Source organism: Squalius cephalus (genome assembly GCF_949319135.1).
Source record: "Squalius cephalus genome assembly, chromosome: 16".
NCBI classification, from domain to species: Eukaryota; Metazoa; Chordata; class Actinopteri; order Cypriniformes; family Leuciscidae; genus Squalius; species Squalius cephalus.
This window is the reverse complement of record NC_137137.1, coordinates 25,667,038-25,691,996: the sequence shown is the minus strand read 5'-3', so window position 1 is coordinate 25,691,996 and position 24,959 is coordinate 25,667,038. Positions and strand designations below refer to the sequence as shown.

The window sequence follows — 24,959 nt, the reverse complement described above, 5'->3', positions numbered from 1 at the left end:
GCTGCCCTTGATCAAGCTGGCCTATACCAAATACCAGTGAGTATCAAGGGGGGTACATATCAGGCTTTGGTGGATTCAGGATGTAACCAATCCTCCATACATCAAAGCCTGATTCGACCTAGGGCATTGGATAATAGCCGCATGGTTAAGGTGCGGTGTGTGCACGGGGAAGTGGTGAATTATCCTATATTGCCTGTGGAAATTCAATTTAGGGGAAAAAAAGCATAGAATAGAGGTGGCAGTTAATCCGCACCTCAGGCATCCGATAATTTTGGGGACCAATTGGCCCGCGTTTAATCAATTATTGGGGTATTTATGAATGGATGCCTCTTGGGGGAAAAATGCTCAGTTGGGAGAGGCTGAACCGGAACCTCTGGGGTCTGTTTCAGGGGAACAGAGTGCTCTGGACCGAACAATCCTCACAGTGTCAAGTCAAGTCAAGTCAAGTCAAGTCATCTTCATTTAACAATGCTTTTAACAATGTAGATTGTTTCAAAGCAGCTTTACAAAGATAAATGTATAATTTAAGGTAACAGAGAATGTTTTGGCTTTATAGCGGTTCTTTAATGAAGTTATTTTACAGCTAAAGTTAGTTTTGATTGATTCGCTTCTGTCGAAACGATCATTTGTTATTAAATTAGGGGCCGCCAAGAAGACACCATTCTCTCTACACAAACTTTAAATGCGATCCTGTGAGAAACGCTGATGGCGCTCACATGCGCATTAAGAATTGGTTCTATAGTTATGTGCGTTTGAATATATGTGCGCAGGTTTGTTATTCCCTACAAACCAAGCCTAAACAAATTACTGGTGTTTCCTTATAGTTTTGATTCAGAATTGTATTTTATTTTATCATTCGGGGTAGATACACAAATTGAGTTTTCCCGACGACGCTTTATCTGTAGAGTGGTAAAGGGAACCTCCATAGGGAGAGACTAGTTGGCACTTCAGCACTGCGTTGTCATCGGGTCCAGGCGAAGGGCCTTCGTCAGATCTGGATACGGCCTGGATCCGGCAGGCTGCGGGAAGACCTCGGGATAAACAAAGACACTAAAATTAGCGTAGATGCCATTCTTCTCATGATGTAACAAGTACATCAGGATTTATGGGAAGTGTTCCCGGTTCCAGCTGACCTAATCTTTGCAGCCTAACACTGGATTATAGAAGTCTATAATGTATTATGTGAATGCTATGTCAAAGAGATGTGTCTTTAATCTAGCTTTGAACTGACAGAGTGTGTCTGCTTCCCGGACAATGTTAGGAAGATTGTTCCAAAGTTTTGGTGCTAAATAGGAAAAGGATCTACCACCAACAGTCGATTTTGATATTCTAGGTTTTATCAACTGGCCGGAATTTTGAGATCGCAATAGACGTGAAGGACTATAATGCGTTAAGAGCTCGCTCAAGTACTGCGGAGCTAAACCATTTAGTGCTTTGTAAGTCATCAGCAATATTTTAAAATTGATGCAATATTTAATAGGGAGCCAGTGCAGTTTTGACAGAACTGGGCTAATATGGTCATACTTCCTGGTTCTGGTAAGAACTCGAGCTGCTGCGTTTTGAACTAGCTGTAGTTTGTTTATTAAGCGTGCAGGGCGACCACCCAGTAGAGCATTACAATAATCTAGCCTTGATGTCTTGAAAGCATGAACTAATTGTTCCGCATTTGTCAATGAGAGCATATGACGTAATTTAGATATATTTTTAAGATGGAAAAATGCGGTTTTACAGATACTAGACACGTGACTTTCAAATAAAAGATTGGTATCAAAGAGCACACCCAGGTTCCTAACCGACGACGAAGACTTAACAGAGCAGCCATCAAGTGTTAGACAGTATTCTAGGTTATTACGTGAGGACGTTTTTTGTCCAATAATTAGAATCTCTGTTTTTTCAGAATTTAGAGGTAGGAAATTTCGAGTCATCCAATTTTTTATATCAGCTATGCATTCCGTTAATTTTGTGAATTGGTAAGTTTCGTTAGGTTTTGGAGCAATATAGAGCTGAGTATCGTCAGCATAACAATGGAAGCTAATTCCATGTTTCCTAATGATATCTCCTAATGGTAGCATGTACAGAGTGAACAGCAGCGGTCCTAGTACTGAGCCTTGTGGTACACCATACTGAACTTGTGATCGATGAGACATCTCTTCATTTACTGCTACAAATTGATAACGGTCAGATAAGTATGATTTAAACCATGCTAGTGCAATTCCACTAATGCCAACATAGTTTTCTAGTCTATTTAAAAGAATGTTGTGGTCAATGGTGTCAAACGCAGCACTAAGATCGAGTAACACTAATAGAGAGATACAACCACGATCGGATGATAAGAGCAAATCATTTTCAAATCATCAGAGCATGATGATTTTCCCCTGGAACAGTCCCAGGATGAAACGCTGAAAAACGCCTTTGATCAGGTTCGATCTATCGACGGTCAGCTTCTTCATCCTGATCAACCACTCTCCTATCCCTATTTTTCAATTTTAAAAGACAAGTTGTATAGGGTGACCCAAGACGCCCAGACAAAGCAAGATACAACTCAGTTATTGATACCAAAAAGCCGTCGGGAAATGCTTTTCCAGGCGGCTCATTGTAATCCAATGGCCGGGCATTTAGGACAAACGGCTACACTTAACCGTCTCATGGCCCGGTTCTTCTGGCCGGGCATTCACGAGAATGTGCGCAGGTGTTGCGCGTCTTGTCGTGAATGTCAGTTGGTGAATCCACCGGCCAACCCAAAAGCACCATTGTGCCCTCTACCATTAATGCAGGTCCCCTTCGAACGAATTGGTATGGACCTCATCGGGCCATTAGAGCAGTCAGCGCGAGGACACCGCTTTGCTTTAGTCCTGGTGGATTATGTAGCGCGGTATCCTGAAGCAGTGCCGCTCAGCAGTATTTCCGCTAAAAGCGTGGCGAGCGCACTGTTTCAATTAATCTCCCGGGTGGGAATTCCTAAAGAAATTCTCACCAATCAAGGCACGGCGTTTATGTCACGTACTATCCGCGAACTTTACGAATTATTGGCCATTAAATCGATCCAAACCAGTGTCTATCACCCACAAACAGACGGGCTGGTGGAACGGTTTAACCGCACGTTGAAAACCATGATTCAAAAGTTCATACAAGAAGACGCCAAAAATTGGGATAAGTGGTTAGAACCCCTCTTGTTCGCTGTACGGGAGGTCCCGCAAGCCTCCACGGGGCTTTCCCCCTTCGAGCTTCTCTATGGACGTCAGCCCCGTGGGGTGTTGGATGTCCTTAGAGAAATTTGGGAGGAAGGACCTTCTAATAGTAAAAATGAAATTCAGTATGTCCTGGATCTGAGAACAAAACTCCACACTTTGGGGTGGCTATCCATGGAGAATTTGTTACAGGCACAGGACAAACAAAGTCGGCTGTACAACAGGGGGACTAGACAACGTCAATTTGCACCGGGAGATAAAGTGCTTGTATTACTCCCTACTTCTAGTTCAAAATTACTCGCAAAGTGGCAAGGACCCTTTGAGGTCACACGGTGAGTTGGTGATCTCAACTATGAGGTAGCTCGAACAGATAGGGGCGGAGCACATCAAATATATCACCTCAACCTGTTAAAAAAATGGTCTGAGGCAGAATCAGTGATGCTGGCGATGGTAGTGAGCGGAGAGGAGGATCTCGGTCCAGAAATGAGTTCAAAGTCCCAATCTCTCGCTCTGGCCCCTGGGGGAGATCACCTCTCAACCTCACAGCTCACTGATGTAAAAACAGTACAAGCAGAATTTGCTGATGTGTTCTTGCCCCTGCCTGGTCGAACGAATCTCATTCAGCACCATGTTGAGACTGAGCCGGGCGTGGTTGTTCGCAGCCGGCCGTATCGCTTGCTGGAGCACAAGAAAAAAGTGGTTCAGGGCAAATTAGAAGCAATGCTAGAAATGGGAGTGATAGAGGAATCCAACAGTGACTGGGCGAGCCCGATAGTTTTAGTTCCTAAAACGTACGGCTCAGTACGGTTCTGTGTGGATTACAGGAAGGTGAATGCTGTGTCCAAATTTGACGCATATCCAATGCCCAGAGTTGACGAATTGCTTGATCGACTGGGCACTGCTCGTTTTTATTCGACACTGGACTTAACCAAGGGTTATTGGCAGATCCCCTTGTCTCCCATGACCAAAGAAAAAACAGCTTTCACAACGCCGTTCGGATTACACCAATTTGTTACACTTCCGTTCGGGTTGTTCAGGGCTCCAGCGACCTTTCAGCGTCTGATGGACAGAATTCTCCGGCCGCACGCTGCATATGCCGCTGCATATCTGGATGATATCATCATCTATAGTGGTGATTGGCAGCGACATATGCAGCATTTGCGGGCTGTACTGAAGACGCTGAGAAGAGCTGGGCTCACGGCCAATCCGAAGAAGTGTGCAATTGGGCGTGTGGAAGTCAGATATCTGGGTTTCCACTTGGGTCATGGACAGGTGCGTCCCCAAATTGACAAGACGGCAGCAGTTGCAACTTGTCCAAGACCTAAGACCAAAAAGGAGGTTAGACAGTTCCTGGGGCTAGCGGGATATTATAGAAGGTTTGTTCCTAATTATTCGGACCTTGCCAGCCCGCTGACTGATCTAACTAAAAAGGAGGTACCAGATACGGTTCAGTGGACGGAGCAGTGTCAGCAGGCTTTCACCCAGATAAAGGCTGCTTTGTGTGGCAGACCGCTCTTACATGCTCCTGACTTTTCTCTCCCTTTTATTCTACAGACTGTCCCAGGAGGTGGAGGGTGAAGAGCGGCCGGTGCTGTACATCAGTCGTAAGCTCTCTAAGAGAGAGACGATGTACAGCACCATAGAAAAGGAGTGTTTGGCCATCAGGTGGGCCGTTCTCACTCTCCGGTATTATCTCCTGGGGCGGGAGTTCACCCTCTGTTCGGACCACGCTCCCCTGCAATGGCTCCACCGCATGAAGGATACCAACGCGCAGATCACCCGTTGGTATCTGGCTTTACATCCCTTTAAATTTCAGGTGATCCACAGGCCGGGTGAACAGATGGCTATAGCCGACTTCCTCTCCAGGAGAGGGGGGGGGGGGGGGGGCTGCAGGCCGGATGGCTCCCCGGCCTGAGTCGGGCGGTGGGTGGTTTTGCGGAGTCTGGAGCGGGAGAGAGAGGACGGAACAGAGCGGTGAGTAAGTAGGTCAAGTGCAGATGATGAACACCTGTGTCTGATTGCAGTAATTGGCGTGGAGAGACCGGATATAAACCGGAGTGAGAGAGAGAGCGAGAGAGAGAAGGACTGGGACCTCGTGAATTGAGCTGTGGCTGTTCCTCGCGGGAGAGATCGCCGATTTAATATTCTGAATTATTGAGTGTTTTGTGGCTGTGCTTGATGTATGGTGAACGCGCTGTGTGCGCACCTTTTCTTTTGTTTATTTTGAAAGTGAATAAAACGAGAGTCCCAGTTCAGCTGACCCCTGTCTTCTTCCTTCCTTGCTAATTTGAACTTGAATATCATCACAGTTTATTTAAAAGGTAATTGAGAAAAAGCTTGAGGAAATCAACTCGCAAGTCAGGTTGTTTTAGCTTCATTTTATTTCTCTCACGCTCTCTCAAATATATAAACAGTTCCCTTGGATAGTCCAAACACAGAGTGTATTACAGTATTTTTTATTACAGATTCAACTCAGCTAACTTCACCTCCATAAATGGAAAAAGGGGCAAGTATTATTGCCAGCTTACAGCTTATTGACACAGTGGTGCTGCAGTGACTTTCTGAATACACATCAACACAGCGTCAGGGACACAACTGCTGTCTACCTCTCTCAGAAGAGTCTAAAAAAAAGAAGAAGAAATAAGGCAAGGAGAAAATGGGAAACTGGATTTAATATATATAGAAACTGCATGCAATATCTATCAGAAGAACAAGATCTCATAAAAGCTTAGTAAGTTCTAATTAGTCCCTTTTAAATAAGATTAGGCTTAAAAATTTATATTAATATAACGGTTTATAATTTTTAATTTTCATCAACTTTTATCTGAATGATGAAACAAGTACAGGATGACAGTTTTTATTTCTCTGGTTGAAGTTGGTCCTTTTATAATCACAAGATTTCACAAAATTAAGAATCGATATTCTCACCTGTAGTTTTCCCTTTGAGCAGTGGTTGAGCAGCAGTAAACATTGGGATGCTTCGGTCATGAGGTGCTCTTTCAGCTGAGTGGGTAATGAGTCTGATGAGATGTCAACCAGAAACCTCAGAAGACTCTGAGTTAGCAAACCCATCCTCTTCTCCATACTAGAGATACATATATAAAAAAAAAAACATTGTGTTTAGAGTATTAAGCAAAAATACATCTGAAATAAGCAGACAAGAATAGAGTGGAATAATCTCAGAACTGAATTAAAAAGTCAATTTCATGTAGTCGCACTGAAGCATTGGTGATGTATAGTGCTTTGGATGGTCACCATGGCCAAGCAATCTGTAGAGTCTTTTGCAGAGCCTCCAGGATATTCAGTCTGCATTTCTCCTCTGGAGCATCCGAGACTTCCAAATATCCAACAATCACCCTCTCCAGCCTTTTCATGTGACGAATAATTACTATACCCATCCTTTAAGATAACAGCATGAAATAATAAATGACAGACAACTTGGAACATAAAAGTATCTAAAGATTAGCAATATTATCACAATACGCAAATCTAGCTAAGAATATTCTAAATGTGCATGAATTTTTTTTATTAATTATTATACTGAAATTTTCACCCACATTTTTGTAGTCACTCACAAAAAAAGGGAACTTTCAATGGATGGACAAGAATGATTAGAAAATATTAAAAATACTGTTTATTAACAACATTTTTATGGGTTTGGAACAACATGAGGGTGAGTAAATGATGATAGAATTTTCATATTTGGCTGAACTAACCCAATAGAAACCTGTATGACATCAGCCAAAATAGAAAGTAATTTCTAAGGCGCATGTTTGACAACAACTATTAGCAAGTGTTGCATATAATAGGAACCTATTACTGAAATAACTAATATCAAGATGGCTACCTTAATAATTTAATCCTCACCTCTCAATAAGTAAGACAAGATTTCTGGCATATACACGACGAAGGTCAAGCTTGTGCTCCATTTCCATGTATGTCAAGACGTGCCGGAGCATATTGTCAAATCGATTTTGTTTACGCCGTGTACCTGCAAGGGCTGGAGGTTTCTCAAGGACTGACAGCAAGTCTATAAGGCAGGGCAACACAACCTGAAGAAAATACAAAAAAAGATGAGATACATAACCTCATCTAAAAATGAAAACCACACATCTGCATTCAAGTACACACATGTGAAAGCATCACCTGTATAAGCGTGGCCTCAGATGTGTGTAAGTGATTGAATACGGCATGATAGACCACCTGAGCTCTGTTGAACTGCCTCAGATCAGCACCAGGCTAAGCAAGGAGAAAGTCAAATAAACACATCAAATACTTGTGTCAATTAAAAAAACACAATGACTTATAATGTTCTCCAGGGTTTGATGTCTCTCTTATGAATGTCATGGCACATTATTCCATGTCAACTCAACAAGTGGTCCCCAGCTAAAAAATTTATTTTAATAAAAAAAAATCTATTGAAAGAAATGTCTAAATAAAGAAGAGAGCATAAATGTTTTCTTGAATGTATGATTAATCCACTATTTTGTGGAGGGGGGTCAAAATGACAATTTTCACTTGAGTTTTGGAGCCAAATTACAGAGGGGTAAAAATTACACTAGAAAGATGGCAGCATCATTATTTTATTTTTACACAGAGATTGGTAGGTCTATTAGAACAATCTTTCAACTTTAGAAATCTTTGTTGCATTAAATAGCAATGTTCAAAAATGGGAAAAAGCACTTGTGTTTTTGCCCCAAGTTTGCTTCCCTGTAACTCAGGAAGTATTAAAGATATCTTAATATCCTTTTAGATTATGGTTTTTATCAAACTTTTCTTTTGTTGTATTCATTTTAAAGGCCCTATATGCTTCAATCCCAGTGATATGGATATCTTAATGCGGCTCCATGAGTAATTGTTAAATTGTACACATTTTCAGTGGTAAATAATGATGAAACTAAAAATGCAAGAAACAAACAAAACAAAAATCTATTAACACAATTGCATAGAATATACCTGTCTGAGTGCCATGAATTCTCTTTACCCAAAGTTTGAATGGCTGTAACTCATTAAATATCTCTTAATATCCTTCAAGATTCTAATTCTTAAACAATTTTTTTTAAATGTTTTATTTTATTTTTTATTTCATTTTTAAGGCCCTATATGGTTCAATCCCAGAGATATTGGGATGCCAATGCGGTAATGTAGTTACGATACTGCATATTTGAACTCTTGGTAGCTTCAGAAGCTGTTAAAATGAAGAAAAAAACCCTTCTTCCAATTATCTCTGAAACTGATTCAAATATAGATTCGTATAAATACACTTTTGAAAGCAAGTTAATGTGCCTCATTTCCGTGTATTTTTTTGTACTCAGATGGGTATGTTTTATGCAATTGTTTTCATAGAGGGAAACTTCATGTCACATGTTTAGCATAGCCTTCTCTGTTGGCAATATAGGATTTATATGTGATAAATGCAAGGAGTCAGTTAGGCTGACAGAGAAGATTTCAGAACTAGAGACACGCATCCGAACTTTAATTGAGGATAGTAAGAGTGCTAGAGCTTTAGATACTATTTTGGATGCGCCTAGCGTGAACTCTTTACATGGTGCGGTTCCAGCTGAAGTAGTGCCTGAGCAGCCAGGCAAATGGGTGACAGTGAGGGATCGCTCTAGTCGCAGATCAAAAAACCACTCTTCCGTTCCGATTACCATAACAAATCGATTTGCCCGACTCAGTGAAACACCCACTGAGAATTCTGTTGATTGTGCCCTAGTAATTGGTAATTCGATCACACGGAACGTGAAAATAGAGACACCAGCGACCATAGTCACATGTTTGCCGGGAGCCAGAGCGCCTGACATCAAAGCAAATTTAAAAGTGCTGGCTAATGCTAATCGTAAATTCTCTAAGATCATTATTCATGTCGGCACTAATGATGTTCGACTACGCCAGTCGGAGATCACCAAAATTAATATTAAAGAGGTGTCTGAAGTACGATGTCAAGCACTGTAATTTGCTCTGGCCCCCTTCCTGTTCGCAGGAGTGATGAGATAGTTAGTAGATTGTGTTCACTGAATCGCTGGCTGTCCAAGTGGTGTCCGCTTAATAATATAGAATTCATAGACAATTGGAAAAGTTTTTGGGGCAAACCTGACCTGTTGAAAAGAGATGGTATTCATCCCTCCTGGGATGGTGCTGCTCTTCTCTCTAGTAATATGGCTCATAGTCTTAGAGCTCAAACATGACAAATTGGGCACCAGGTCAGGAAGCAGACAGACTGGCTAAACCGACCGTCTGCTAGCGGCCTATGGAATGCCAAAGCTGCCAATATTAAAAATAAATAAATACATAAATAAATATACAAATAAATGTAAAAAAAATTAAATAAATAAATAAATATATAAATAAATATACATAGAAAAGCAAAAAAACGAAAATAAATAATTATTTATACATTTATTTCCTTATTTATGTATATATTTTTTTTTCCATATTTATTTATTTATTCTTTTATTTATTTCTACATTTATTCATTTCTACATTTATTTATTTCTACATTTATTTATTTTTACATTTATTTATTTCTACATTTATGTATTTCTACATTTATGTATTTCTACATTTATTTATTTCTTCATTTATTTATTTCTTCCTACATTTCTTCCTGCGTAGGGTAATGAGGAGGGCGTGGTTTACCTCAGACATAGCAATCGAGCTCAGAGTAAGCGAAGGCAAAGGGTTGAGGCCACAGTGACACCCTGTGGCGAAATACAATAAGTATAGCTCACTGATTCCATCATGTCATATTTATGTCTTCAAAATGTAAAACACTTCACAATATTTTTATGCACTTGTAGGCTAATTGCTGTGTAAATGCATTAAGATCTCTTCTGTATTGATGGCTCTGATGAAGCTCTGGTTGGATTTTAGTGGTAGGCTAACTGCCCTACAGTCTTATCCTCTAACTGAATTTATCGATGTGGATTAATGTGACGTTCATACATTTAATAAGGTTGCCCCTGGACATGAGTTTATGGAGGTAGGCTAAAGACTACCACCGCTTAATAGAATAAAAAAAATGTTTCTGTTGCTGTCAGTATTGTTTTTGGAAATTAGGCTACATTAAAATGCAATGGTCTCGTTTCAAAAGCATTGGTCAATATGCTTGCGTCGACATCACTGTAGCCTATATGTGCCCTGCTTCCTTCCTTTCCGTGAGTTCTGACCAAAAAATGGAAAATATCAAGCGCTTCCGTTTCAGAGTCCCTGTTTCATATTTGTTAGCCCAGGACATTTTACAAATCCAGACCAAACGATGTTCTACGCCTACGGTCATGTCCGGAATAAAGAGTAGCCTATCCATGTCACACAGTAAGATTTAGGATTTTGACCATATACCTCGCAGTCACAGACCGTATCAACGTCAGTGAGCTATACTTATTGTATTTCGCCACAGGGTGTCACTGTGGCCTCAACTCTTCGCCTTCGCTTACTCTGAGCTCGATTGCTATGTCTGAGGTAAACCACGCCCTCCTCATTACCCTACGCAGGAAGAAATGTAGGAAGAAATAAATGAAGAAATAAATAAATGTATAAATACATAAATGTAGAAATAAATAAATGTAAAAATAAATAAATGTATAAATAAATACATGTAGAAATGAATAAATGTATAAATAAATAAATAAATAAATATGGAAAAAATAAATATATACATAAATAAGGAAATAAATGTATAAATAATTATTTATTTTCGGTTTTTTGCTTTTCTATGTATATTTATTTATATATATATATATATATATATTTTTTTTTTTTTACATTTATTTGTATATTTATTTATGTATTTATTTATTTTTAATATTGGCAGCTTTGGCATTCCATAGCGGCCTCGCGTCACCCAGGTCAGATAAATCCCATCACATAGAGCCTCTTTCACCTAGCTATCATCATATAGAGACTGTGTCTGTTCCCCGAATTTGGAAATCCAAAAAACGTTTAAACCCATCTAAGGTTAAAAATTTAATTGATGTTCAACAAATAAAAAACAGCTATAATACAGATGAGCAAATGCTAAAGCTTGGGTTGCTGAATATTCGATCGCTTACTTCAAAAGCACTCATTGTTAATGATATGATTTCAGATAATAACCTAGATGTGCTGTGTTTGACAACCCTAAAACCAAACGATTACATTACTTTAAATGAGTCCACCCCGCAAGATTACTCTTATAAACATGAGCCTCGTCTGAAACGCAAAGGGGGTGGTGTTGCTGTAATTTATAGTAATATTTTCAAAACCACTAAGAAATCAAGTTTTAAATATAATTCTTTTGAAGTGTTAGTGCTTAATGTAAAAATATATAGTATAAATGATAAATCACGTTTGAGATTTGTGCTGGCTACTGTATACAGGCCACCAGGGCACCATACAGACTTTATCAAAGAATTTGCGGACTTTCTATCAGAGTTAGTATTGGCTGCAGATAAAGTACTAATTGTTGGTGATTTTAATATACACATCGATAATGAAAAAGATGCATTGGGTTTGGCATTTAAAGACATTGTAAACTCAATTGGAGTTAGACAACACGTGTCAGGACCTACTCATCGTCGTAATCATACTCTAGATCTAATATTATCACATGGAATAGATGTTGATGCCGTTGAAATTCTGCAGCAGAGCGATGACATCTCAGATCATTATCTAGTCTCGTGTAAATTACATTTAGCCAAGGCTGCAAAGCCGACTCCGTGTTTCAAATATGTTAGACCTATCACTTCTGCCAATAAAGATTGCTTTATCAATAATCTTCCTAATCAGTTTCATCATCTTAGCATCCCGGATAGCTTAGAAGAACTTGATATTGCAACAGAAACTTTTAACTCTCTTTTCCAGCACTTTAGACACAGTTGCTCCTTTGCGCTTAAAGAAGATTAAAGAAAATAATCCAACGCCGTGGTACAACGAGCACACTCAGGCCCTTAAGAGAGCAGCCAGAAAAATGGAGCGCAACTGGAAGAAAACAAAACTAGAGGTATTTCGCATTTCATGGAAAGAGAGCTCGATTGCATACAGAGAGGCTTTAAAAGCTGCTAGATCTGCTTATTTTTCAACCCTATTAGAAGAAAATAAACATAATCCTAGGTTTTTATTTGAAACAGTGGCTAACCTAACGAAAAAGAAAGCTTCAAACACAGAAGTTTCCAAGCAGCACAGCAGTAATGATTTTATGAACTTCTTCACTTATAAGATTGATAATATCAGGGACAAAATTATAACTATGCAACCGTCTACTACAGTATCGCATCAGGCAGTGCATTGTAGTCTCCCTGAGGAAAAATTTGATTCATTCGTTGCTATAGGAGAGGAAGAATTTACTAAACTCGTTAAATCATCTAAATCGACAACATGTATGTTAGACCCTATACCGACTAAGCTACTGAAAGAGATGCTTCCAGAGGTCATAGATCCTCTTCTTAATATCATTAATTCGTCTTTGTCTCTAGGATACGTACCAAAAAACTTTAAGCTGGCTATGATTAAACCTCTTGTTAAAAAAACGCAACTTGATCCTACAGAATTAGTCAATTACAGGCCGATCTCGAATCTACCTTTTCTGTCAAAGATACTAGAAAAGGCAGTATCTTCACAACTGTGTTCCTTTTTAGAAAGAAATGATATCTGCGAGGATTTTCAGTCAGGATTTAGACCGTACCATAGTACTGAGACTGCTCTTGTTAGAGTCACAAATGATTTGCTCTTATCATCCGATCGTGGTTGTATCTCTCTATTAGTGTTACTCGATCTTAGTGCTGCGTTTGACACCATTGACCACAACATTCTTTTAAATAGACTAGAAAACTATGTTGGCACTAGTGGAATTGCACTAGCATGGTTTAAATTATACTTATCTGACCGTTATCAATTTGTAGCAGTAAATGAGGAGATGTCTCATCGATCACAAGTTCAGTATGGTGTACCACAAGGCTCAGTACTAGGACCGCTGCTGTTCACTCTGTACATGCTACCATTAGGAGATATCATTAATAGGAAACATGGAATTAGCTTCCACTGTTATGCCGACGATACTCAGCTCTATATTTCTTCAAAACCTAACGAAACTTACCAATTCACTAAATTAACAGAATGCATAGCTGATATAAAAAATTGGATGACTCGTAATTTCCTACTTCTAAATTCTGAAAAAACAGAGATTCTAATTATTGGACAAAAAACTTCCTCTCGTAATAACCTAGAATACTGTCTAACACTTGATGGCTGCTCTGTTAAGTCTTCGTCGTCGGTTAGGAACCTGGGTGTGCTCTTTGATACCAATCTTTCATTTGAAAGTCACGTGTCTAGTATCTGTAAAACTGCATTTTTCCATCTTAAAAATATATCTAAATTACGCCATATGCTCTCATTGACAAATGCGGAACAATTAGTTCATGCGTTCATGACCTCAAGGCTAGATTATTGTAATGCTCTACTGGGTGGTTGCCCTGCACGCTTAATAAACAAACTACAGCTGGTTCAAAACGCAGCAGCTCGAGTTCTTACCAGAACCAGGAAGTATGACCATATTAGCCCGGTTCTGTCAAAACTGCATTGGCTCCCTATTAAACATCGCATCAATTTTAAAATATTGCTGATCACTTACAAAGCACTAAATGGTTTAGCTCCGCAGTACTTGAGCGAGCTCTTAACGCATTATAGTCCGTCACGTCTATTGCGATCTCAAAATTCCGGCCAGTTACTAATACCGAGAATATCAAAATCGACTGCTGGCGGTAGATCCTTTTCCTATTTAGCACCAAAACTCTGGAACAGTCTTCCTACCATTGTCCGGGAAGCAGACACACTCTGTCAGTTCAAAGCCAGATTAAAGACACATCTCTTTGACCTAGCTTTCACATAATACATTATAGACTTCTATAATTTAAATGTTAGGCTGCATATATTAGGTCAGCCGGAACCGGGAACACTTCCCAAAAATCCTGATGTACTCGTTACATCATGAGAAGAATGGCATCTACGCTAATTTTAGTGTCTGTGTTTATCCCGAGGTTTTCCTGCAGCCTGCCGGATCCAGGCCGTATCCAGATCTGACGAAGGACCTTCGCCTGGACCGATGACAACGCAGTGCTGAAGTGCCAACTAGTCTCTCCCTATGGAGGATCCCACTACCACTATACAGATAAGGCGTTGTCGGGAAAATTCGTTTCGCGTTCCTACCCCAAAGCATCAAAATAAAATAAAATTCTTTATCAAAATTTATAAGGAAAGACAAGTACTTTGTTTAGGCTTGGCTTGTAGGGAATTCCAAACCTGCGTATATTCAAACGCACATAACTATAGAACCCATTCTAAATGCGCATGTGAACGCCATCAGCGTTTCTCACAGGTTCGCGTTTAAAGTCTGTGTAGAGGGAATGGTGTCGTCTTAGCGGCCCCTAATTTAATAACAAATGATCGTTGCGACGGAAGCAAATCAATCAAAACTAACTTTAGATGGAAATAACTTAACTCTGCTATAAAGCCAAAACAATCTCTGTTACCTTAAATTATACGCTTATCTCTGTAAAGCTGCTTTGAAGCAATCTACATTGTTAAAAGCGCTATATAAATGAAGATGACTTGACTTGACTTGACTTGAAAGTCACGTGTCTAGTATCTGTAAAACCACATTTTTCCATCTTAAAAATATATCTAAATTACGTCATATGCTCTCATTGACAAATGCGGAACAATTAGTTCATGCTTTCATGACATCAATGCTAGATTATTGTAATGCTCTACTGGGTGGTTGCCCTGCATGCTTAATAAACAAACTACAGCTAGTTCAAAACGCAGCAGCTCGAGTTCTTACCAGAACCAGGAAGTATGACCATATTAGCCCAGTTCTGTCAAAACTGCACTGGCTCCCTATTAAACATTGCATCAATTTTAAAATATTGCTGATGACTTACAAAGCACTAAATGGTTTAGCTTCGCAGTACTTGAGCGAGCTCTTAACGCATTATAGTCCTTCACGTCTATTGCGATCTCAAAATTCCGGCCAGTTGATAATACCTAGAATATCAAAATCGACTGCTGGGGGTAGATCCTTTTCCTATTTAGCAACAAAACTTTGGAACAATCTTCCTAACATTGTCCGGGAAGCAGACACACTCTGTCAGTTCAAAGCTAGATTAAAGACACATCTCTTTGACATAGCATTCACATAATACATTATAGACTTCTATAATTCAGTGTTAGGTTGCATAGATTAGGTCAGCTGGAACCGGGAACACTTCCCATAAATCCTGATGTACTTGTTACATCATGAGAAGAATGACATCTACGCTAATTTTAGTGTCTTTGTTTATCCCAAGGTCTTCCCGCAGCCTGCCGGATCCAGGCCGTATCCAGATCTGACAAAGGACCTTCGCCTGGACCGATGACAACGCAGTGCTGAAGTGCCAACTAGTCTCTCCCTATGGAGGATCCCTTTCCCACTCTACAGATAAAGCGTCGTCGGGAAAACTCAATTTGCGTATCTACCCCGAATTGATAAAATAAAATAAAATTCTGAATCAAAACTATAAGGAAACACCAGTAATTTGTTTAGGCTTGGTTTGTAGGGAATAACAAACCTGCACACATATATTCAAACGCACATAACTATAGAACCAATTCTTAATGTGCATGTGAACACCATCAGCGTTTCTCACAGGATCGCATTTAAAGTTTGTGTAGAGAGAATGGTGTCTTCTTGGCGGCCCCTAATTTAATAACAAATGATCGTTGCGACGGAAGCGAATCAATCAAAATTAACTTTAGCTGGAAAATAACTTTATTAAAGAACCGCTATAAAGCCAAAACATTCTCTGTTACCTTAAATTATACGTTTATCTCTTCAAAGCTGCTTTGAAACAATCTACATTGTTAAAAGCGCTATAGAAATGAAGATGACTTGACTTGACAAGATCATTTCTAGTTTAAACTATTTATTCTTCAGACATTCCCCTTTAAATGGAATAAGTATCAGTTGCATATAAAAGTGAACCATATTTGATTTTCGACCATTGAAAATTGGTACACAGGCACGCAAACTTTGGAAAAAGAGTTTCTTGGCACTCAGACAGGTATATTCTTTGCTATTCCTCTTTAAAAGAAGAAAGTATCAGCTGTATGCAAAGTGACCCAAATTTGCTTTTCAACCACTAGAAATGTGTCAAATTTACCAATTGACTCCTGGAACCGCACTAAGAACTGCATATCTCTGGGTTTTAACCATATAGGCCCTTTAAAGTGAAGATAACTAAAAAAAATGTTTGTTAAAAAACAGAATCTAAAAGGTAATTAAGATATCTTTAATACTTCTGGGGTTACAGGCAAAAAACACAAGATGTGCTTTTTCCCATTTTTGAACCGTTGGCATATAATGCAACAAAGATTGTAAAAAGATTGTAGAATCTAAAGTAAACAGACATTCCTAATAGACCTACCAATCTCTGTGTAAAAATAAAATGATGCTGCCATCTTTCTGAAGTCATTTTTACCCCTCTGTAATTTGTCTCCAAATCTCAGGTGAAAATTGTCATTTTGCATTTAATATTTTCTTTTGGCTTTAATCACTATTTATATTTGTCTTTCTTCAGAAAAAATATTGACAAAATCAAAAATTTGAAACTTCAGGGAAGTTTCAGAAATATGGTTGATTTGACCCTAAAGTGATTAAAATTCAGAGACACAACAATCTTTAAGGGTACATGAACAGCTGTAAAATGTTCACTATTTATTGAATTACAAGCATATTTAACATTACTCCTCTGCCATCAACTTATTTCAGAGAGCTTACTTGAATGTGAATGGAGAAGGTAATTCTAGAAATCATTAATGTTGCATTTTATAATGCCTTATAATGCTACTGATCCAGATCTGACGAAGGACCTTCGCCTGGACCGATGACAACGCAGTGCTGAAGTGCCAACTAGTCTCTCCCTATGGAGGATCCCTCTACCACTATACAGATAAGGCGTTGTCGGGAAAACTCGTTTCGCGTTCCTACCCCAAAGCAACAACATAAAATAAAATTCTTTATCAAAATTTATAAGGAAAGACAAGTACTTTGTTTAGGCTTGGCTTGTAGGGAATTCCAAACCTGCGTATTTTCAAATGCACATAACTATAGAACCCATTCTAAATGCGCATGTGAACGCCATCAGCGTTTCTCACAGGTTCGCGTTTAAAGTCTGTGTAGAGGGAATGGTGTCGTCTTAGCGGCCCCTGGTTTAATAACAAATGATCGTTGCGATGGAAGCAAATCAATCAAAACTAGCTTTAGATGGAAAATAACTTAACTCTGCTATAGCCTAAAGCCAGAACAATCTCTGTTACCTTAAATTATACGCTTATCTCTGTAAAGCTGCTTTGAAACAATCTACATTGTTAAAAGCGCTATATAAATGAAGATGACTTGACTTGACTTGGCTACTCTGTAGGCAGATTTACATTCTGGAACATTTTTTGCATAAAAAGACAGTTGTGGTGACAAAATATTTACAAAAATGACTTACCACATTGAGAACAATGTGATGCAGGCAGTGCACACCCAATACTTTGTTTTCTGTGCAATAATCATCAGACATAAGCAAAGACGGCGGAAACACCTTCTCCAAATACTCTGTTAAACAGGGTCGTCCAACCTGAACCAGCATCCATGAAAACACATGCTTCACAGCCTGGTTACGCTTCCAGCTCTCCCTGAACAGAATAAAGGACATGCTTGAGTGCATTTAATACCATATTATTATTATGTGCTCTTGGGTCATTTCTGTGTTGTAATTTAAAAAAGAATAGCAGACTTTCAGAAATATGCTCCGGTTAAGCTTTTTTAATTGTAACTTGGTCATTTACACAATGACAAGAAAATTAACATGACTAACACTCTTTTCTATATCTGAATGTTTACTACAGACAAAATTAGGGATGATCCGATACCAGTATCGGTATAGGGCCCGATACTGCGCTCGTACTCATAAAAATGTTCCGATATTAACAACCGATACCACACAGCGTGTGCACAGTGTTTGTGTCCAGACAAAGAAACAGAGAGTATGATGGGGATAAAAGAGAAGACTGTCTGTGAAGTAAATGTATCTATTAGTGAAATATTAAACAAAATTTAGTAACGCCACCTATATAGCTGTGGTGCGTGATGCGCGAGCTTGTCGAGCACATCCCTTTTTCACAGACATCAGTGGAAGTTCGGTCGGATATGTAAATGGCAAAAAAAGTAAAACGAGGCATGAATTACTAACATTAACTGACGAGAGAGAGAGAGAGAGAGAGAGAGAGAGAGAGAGAGAGAGAGAGAAAGAGAGAGAGAGAGAATACTTCTGTTGCATGCTCTTGATTGCTGATTGTTCACTCAGCATGCATGCATCATTTGGATTAAAACTAAATTGTAAATGTAAGTAAAACATAAACTGTTACGTGATTTATTTATAGCCAGTGGTTCCTCACATTAATTCAGGACGTATGCAAGTGAAGAAGTTTTAAGAACGCAAACATCCGAAGTGCACGCCCTGAAAGCTACCTCAAACAGTGTATAAATACTGAATTAAACTCTCTTTCACAAATTCACACAAAATTATGTAAAACGTCCGTCTTGGCGAGTATCCTGGTAAACATAGTTGGTTATAAGTAGGGAAGGCTATATTGGATCCCTGCATTTCAGTCTTAAAGGGACATCAGCCTAATAAACCTGCTGCTGTGACAGCTGCTTTTTACTGTTAATCAAATTGCAAAAGACAAAGTAATCACAACTGATTACTATTGTAACTTTATAAAGATTCATCTATATTTAATTTATACAGTTATAATAAAGTAATCAAATGTGAAATAACACTACATATTCATCACTGTATAAATTAAATATAGATGAATCTTATTGTAAATTTAAAACATTTTTTAAGACAAGTAAGCAGTCAGTAATATAATAAGAACAAATAATCAAATTACAAATAGCACAAATAAATACAATAGAACAAAGTTGTTGTTTTTTCAGGTAGATAACAGTAGTTTTCAGGCACATCATTTGAATAAAGTCTTTGTTTTAAAATTTACAATAATTAGGCTAGTAGTTTTTGCTGTAGAATCAAAATTGGAATAGAGTATTGTGATATTTCATTGCTGTCTAAACATTTGAACCACTGACCCAATCCTCAGCACTGAGCCCTGCTGAAGCAGCTCTAAATATGTGCTATGCAATTAAATTATACATTTTAACATGCTAGCATACAAGGTTTTTTCTCAATTTCTGTGACCTGGTGGAGTTTGGGTTCTTTGCCAGTTGCCTCCGGCTTTCTTAGTTGGAGTTTAAAAGACACTTAATATTCAGTAATATTACTGACTTGACTGTACTGAGATTACTGACACACACTGAATTGAGCTGGATCATGACACTATTGTCTCCTGCAGAGCTGCTTAAAAGCTGAATCGACTTTGTTTTGGTCCGACATTGGTCTGAATCGAGCTGAATAACAACATTTTTGTCTTCTGTGGAGCTACTTATAGTTGAATTGAACTCATTTCATGAATTTACACAATTATTGAACTGAACTGAATCAACACTGAACTGACTTGAGTTGAATAATGACACTTATCTTTTTAGAGCTGCTTTACGGCAGAATTTTATTTTTAATCATTGATTGTTATTTTCCTGTTTATTTTTGTAAAGCTGCTTTGAAACAACCTGTAAAACACTATAAATAAAGGTGACTTGACTTTTTGACCAATGAATTCCTATGATTGTTCCACAATGTTTTCTGTCATTTGTGATTACTGGATATGGATTATAAAAAGTTGTTTTGATTCAGACCAATTCTCTAATAAATCTTTTTGACTAATTTATTTAAAATAATTGGTTGTTCGAAGACCAATAATACAAAAAGACCACTATCTAGCTGATGGAATATTTTTGAGATAATTAAAAAAAGATATTAGTTACACTTTATTTTACAGTATGTGTACTTACAGTGTACTTACCCAAGAAAGTACTAGTAATATAAGGTAACTACATGAGTTAAGGTTAGGTTTAGGGGTAGGTTCAGGATTAGTAACTAGTTATAACCCAGTTATTGTAATTGCTATAATGAATACATATTATGTATACATGGGGAAAAGGACTAAAATAAAGTGCTACCAAAACATTAATTTAATATTATTAATCAAATATTTTTGAGTTAAAGCTACACTGTGTAACTTTTTTAGTTGATTCTTAGCAAAAAACACTTAGTTCTTTAAAAAATATATGTGCTCATTAATGTATATTTACTTCTTTCAAGTAATAAAGTATTCTCTTAAGTTTATAATCTGCCATTGAAAGTACATACGGGTGAGGGGTTCGAGAGCTATGTCTATGGGTTCGAATGCCGGTCGCCATGTTTCCCCTCCATCTTGAAACTACATTAGCCAAAGAGGGACACACCTGTAAATTCAAGCTTCGCCTTTTGCGTTTTTCACTCAGTGACACCGTGACGAATGCGAGGGGAAGATTACTCGCGAGCTCGCGAGTGCTGGCAGATTTGAAAGATAGTGTGGTGTGTGTGTGTGTGTGTGTGTGTGTGTTTTGAACATTTGAAAGAGAGAATTAAAACGTCAACGCGACAGACAAATCAGCAAGACCATAGTCAATATTGGAGTAACTTTTCCCAGATGGAAAGAGCTCATGAGGAGAAAAGATTTTAAAACGGACGCCGAGGTTGCCTGCTTTCTTCTCGACAGGTAATTCAGCCTGTTGTAATTAATTTGTGTAAATTCGAAGTTTTATAGTTGCTTGTCTAACCATAGCATGGTTGTGCATAACGCCAGAACGACCTCTAGTATAACTTCATCCTCGCGTCAATGGTGAAAAAGTATTGTTTACCTTGTAACATAAATCTGTGCTGCGACGGATCACAGGTAATGAATAGTTTTAAAGGCGCAATTTTTTAAGCTATATAAAAAAAAGGACACTGTAAATTTTAGTTATTTTTAATTGCTTTTACTTTGTACACATTGTAACAGCCTAATCTGATTATGCTGGGATAGCCGATTCCAAGGGTGACGTTTACCTCCTGACATCTGTCCTGTAGTTTTATTCATTTTAGACGTATTGTTTATTATTGTCATGGACGAAGTCGATAACTGGAAGCCATGTTAATCTTGGAATAATACGGCCACCGTAGGAGTTAAAACGCCCTCGGAATTGAGAGGAACGGAAACTAATATTCACTGGGTAGTCATATACAGTTTCACCGCTAGATGGGGGTAAAAATCACACAGTGTAGCTTTAAGAAAACATAAGAAAAAAAAACCATTTATATTTTACCATGTTTTTACTATTTAAATAATTTAGACGATTTTAGGATTGGAAAACAATTCTTAAAATTCCTTGATACTTCACAGTTGATGCTAAAAAAACAAAGGTTACACTTTATTTTAAGGTGTCATTGTTACAGTGTAGTTATAAGTACTGAGTAATATTAAGCATTAATATTATTAATATTATTAGCCTACATGTTCTTACTATAGGGCAGAGGTCTTCAATCCTGCTCCTGGAGGGCCACTGTCCTGCAAAGTTTAGTTCCAACCCTAATCAAACACACCTGAATCAGCTCATCAAACTCTTCAGAATCGCTTGAATATTCAAAGGCAGGTGTGCTGAAGCAGGTTGGAACTAAACTCTGCAGGACAGTGACCCTCCAGGAGCAGGATTGAAGACCTCTGCTATAGGGTTAGGGTAGGATTAGGATTTGGTTGAGGGTTAGTTGCATGTAATTATGCATAATTTACTGTTATTACAATGGTAAGTACCTGCTTTTTACACTGTATATTAATGATCTGCCAGACTCATGTCCTACAGCAGGATTTCAAATGTACGCTGACGATGCAGTGGTTTATGTGCGAGGGAAAAGTGTGCATGCAGTTTCTGATGAACTGGCAAAATACCTGCAAACTGTGGTGGTGTGGTTTCAAAATGCAGGTCTGACATTGAATGTTAAAAAGACTATGGGCCCTATTTTAACGATCTGAAACGCAAGTATCAAGCGCAAAACGCAAGTAACTTTGTGGGCGGGTCTTGGACGCAAATCTAAAATGGGTTGGTCTGAAGTAGCTTCATTATTCATAGGTGTGGTTGGGCGTAACGTGAAATAAACCAATCAGAGCAACATTCCCTTTAAGAGCAGGCGCGCTTGTTCTATAGCGGATTCCTATTATAACGGCGGATTTGCCAGACGCACGCGAGGAGCGGTTCACAGCCGAGGAGGCCGACGTTCTCGTCAGGGACGTTGAGGATGGAGAAACACCCAAATTAACTTTGGTTAAACAGGCGTATGATAATTTGGGTAAATGTGTATGCTAGATGTATGCTTTTATAATAAACTGTCTATCTATCTATCTATCTATCTATCTATCTATCTATCGTAATAATGTAGGCTATGATTTGCAAAAATGAAACCTGCTGCGTCTGTGTGTAGATGAGAGAATCAAAGTGTATGCGCGTTGTGCACGCGCTACATTGATTTTGGCCAAGCATGCGCCCTTAAAATAGCAACGCGCCACTGACTTTAAACTAGTTTTTTTCGGTCAGTTGGCGGAATTGTTTTCTAAACCTGCAAAATAGCATGAGGGAACGTTTGCGCCGGAACACGCCTCCTCTTTGCGCTGAACCGCCCCGGGGAGCGCAAATGTATTTCTTAGTTAACCGACGTGCGTCTGTGGAGGGAAAAGTCCGCTGTGCGCGGGTGCAAAATAGGAATGATACATGCGTCGGTGTACAAAGTCAATTGCGCTGGGTGCAAGATAGGGCCCCAAGACTGTTTGCTTTGCCTCAAGATTTAAGTCCATATCAGAAGAACAAAATTTACGGATAAATGGGCATAAGATCCAGCAGGTATCAGAGGTCAAAGGCCTTACTTGACTCTCAACTTAAATTTGAAAGTCATATTAAAAAAAATCTGTCGAGTAGCCAAAGCAAATCTTTATACATTCAGACTGATCAGGGATTACCTACCGTTTCATGCTGCTCACACTTTCATGCACGCCATGATCTTCTCGCATATGAGTTACTGCATCTGCTCATGGTCACAGGCTACTGTTACTACAGTTAAGCCACTTCAAATGATTTATAACAGAGCGGTTAAAATCCTAGATAGGAAGCCCATTAGGTCACATCATTGTGTTAGTCTGAGGAATTTAAACATTTTATCTTTTGCAAATTTCACTAAATTTTCTCTGTTGAAGCTGATGCATAAATGTTTAAATCAGCAAGCCCCACAGGTCTTGAGTGAGTGCATAGTTGCTCTCAGGGCTGTGGGTTCAAGGACTAGAGGAGCTCAGAACGGGAACTGTCAGATCCCGAAATGTAATACTTCATTTGGACAATCAGCTTTTTCTGTACAAGGCACTAAAGCCTGGAATTGTTTACCCACTGAACTGAAAGGAGAGTCAAACTGGGTCCTTTTCAAACAGAAACTTAAAGACTCTTTAATTAGAGGTCAGAAATGTGACCACTGACTGTCCGTTGCGTTTATATTGTGTTATACTGTATTATTATTTTAACTATGTATTGTTTAATTTTATGTAAAGGCCCACTAGGGACGAACATTGAGAATTAGCTTCGGCTAAAATGTTGTAGTATGTAACATGAGCTTATGTAACATACTTGTCCCTATTCAAATAAACTTAAAAATAAAATAAATAAAATAAATGTAACATAGGCTATGTAACAAGGACACTGTAAAATGTGTTACCAAAACAAGTTCTTAAAAGCACACTCCCAAAACTGAAAATTGTACACAAAACTATACAGTATATTAAGACTTATCGTATATGAGATATTAAATGTACTGCATGCACAGTAGGAAAAAATTTTCGCAGAGCTTTTGTACTGATGCAAGTGATGAAACTCACTTGGTTAATTCTGGCAGCAGTGTGTCAAGAACTGGCCCCAGAACTCCTTTCTGGTCCTCATCAAGTTTTCCAGACAGCAGCTCTTGCACTGACCTGCAGCCTGTCATTTCCACTACTGATGTTAAGAGTTCCAGAGCTCTTTTTCTGGAGGATGCACTGGTCCAAGGCTGCTCCTGCAAGTGTGTAATGGAGAATATACAGTAGGTGGGGGCTAGTGTGCGAACTAGAGACCTGATAGCTGGACTGTTTTGATCCTCCAGTGCTTTCTGAATCTGCAGAGACAACGCAAGAAGCACTGTACTAACAGCCTGAGCTTTGGCCGGTATGTCCTCGTAATTCTTAGCAGGTAAAGTGCCGCTGTCTGTGTCACATACTGGAAGGGCAGCGTAACGGGTAAATGAGTTCACTAAGCCCAAATACTGGCCTCGTAAATCAGTGTTCCCTTCAGGAAAGAGCCAGGAAAGACGAGCGTTTGCGAGCAGCTCTGCTGTGTCTTCCAAGATGCCCGCGCGGTTCTCATGTGCTTCTTCCAACTCGAAATGCTCACGAATGTGGCTCAAAGCAGCAAGAACAGAGCAGGAACCCGATGTGTCTCCGATTTTCATCTCCCGAAGAACGTGTGCCACATCCATTGCGTTGTTTTAAATTCAGCTATCCGTGTAGAGAAATATGAAGATCATATGGCAAAAGCGTTAATAGTAGCTCAAGACCTATGCTTTCTATAACAGTCTTAACACCTCTAGCATGTATTATTATTATTTTTTTGAATCATTTAAATGATTTAGTCTTACTCTATGTACTATAAAACATCAAAATTATTTACCCATACATCACTTCGACTCGATCTATTTTATGGCAGCAGTGGGTTGTTTAAGTGCAACC

General features: G+C 38.8%; 1 protein-coding gene across 3 annotated transcripts; it reads right to left on the bottom strand.

Moving 5' to 3' along the window:
* Positions 1-5,547: 5,547 nt before the first annotated feature.
* tti2 (TELO2 interacting protein 2) lies at positions 5,548-24,959 on the bottom strand. 3 transcript variants are annotated; one of them, XM_079896408.1, is made up of 8 exons: positions 24,901-24,959; positions 24,078-24,728; positions 17,696-17,882; positions 7,335-7,427; positions 7,056-7,240; positions 6,444-6,587; positions 6,117-6,273; positions 5,548-5,809 (listed from the first exon to the last, which is right to left on the bottom strand). In XM_079896408.1, exons 2-8 carry the CDS (start codon positions 24,707-24,709, stop codon positions 5,720-5,722), a joined length of 1,488 nt encoding a protein of 495 aa, XP_079752534.1. In that variant the 5' UTR covers positions 24,710-24,728; positions 24,901-24,959; the 3' UTR covers positions 5,548-5,719. The 3 variants fall into 3 exon arrangements, 2 of the variants coding, with proteins under 2 accessions (XP_079752534.1, XP_079752535.1); XM_079896409.1 differs by having other exon boundaries at positions 24,907-24,932; XR_013823833.1 differs by having other exon boundaries at positions 5,559-5,809; positions 6,407-6,587; positions 24,078-24,937.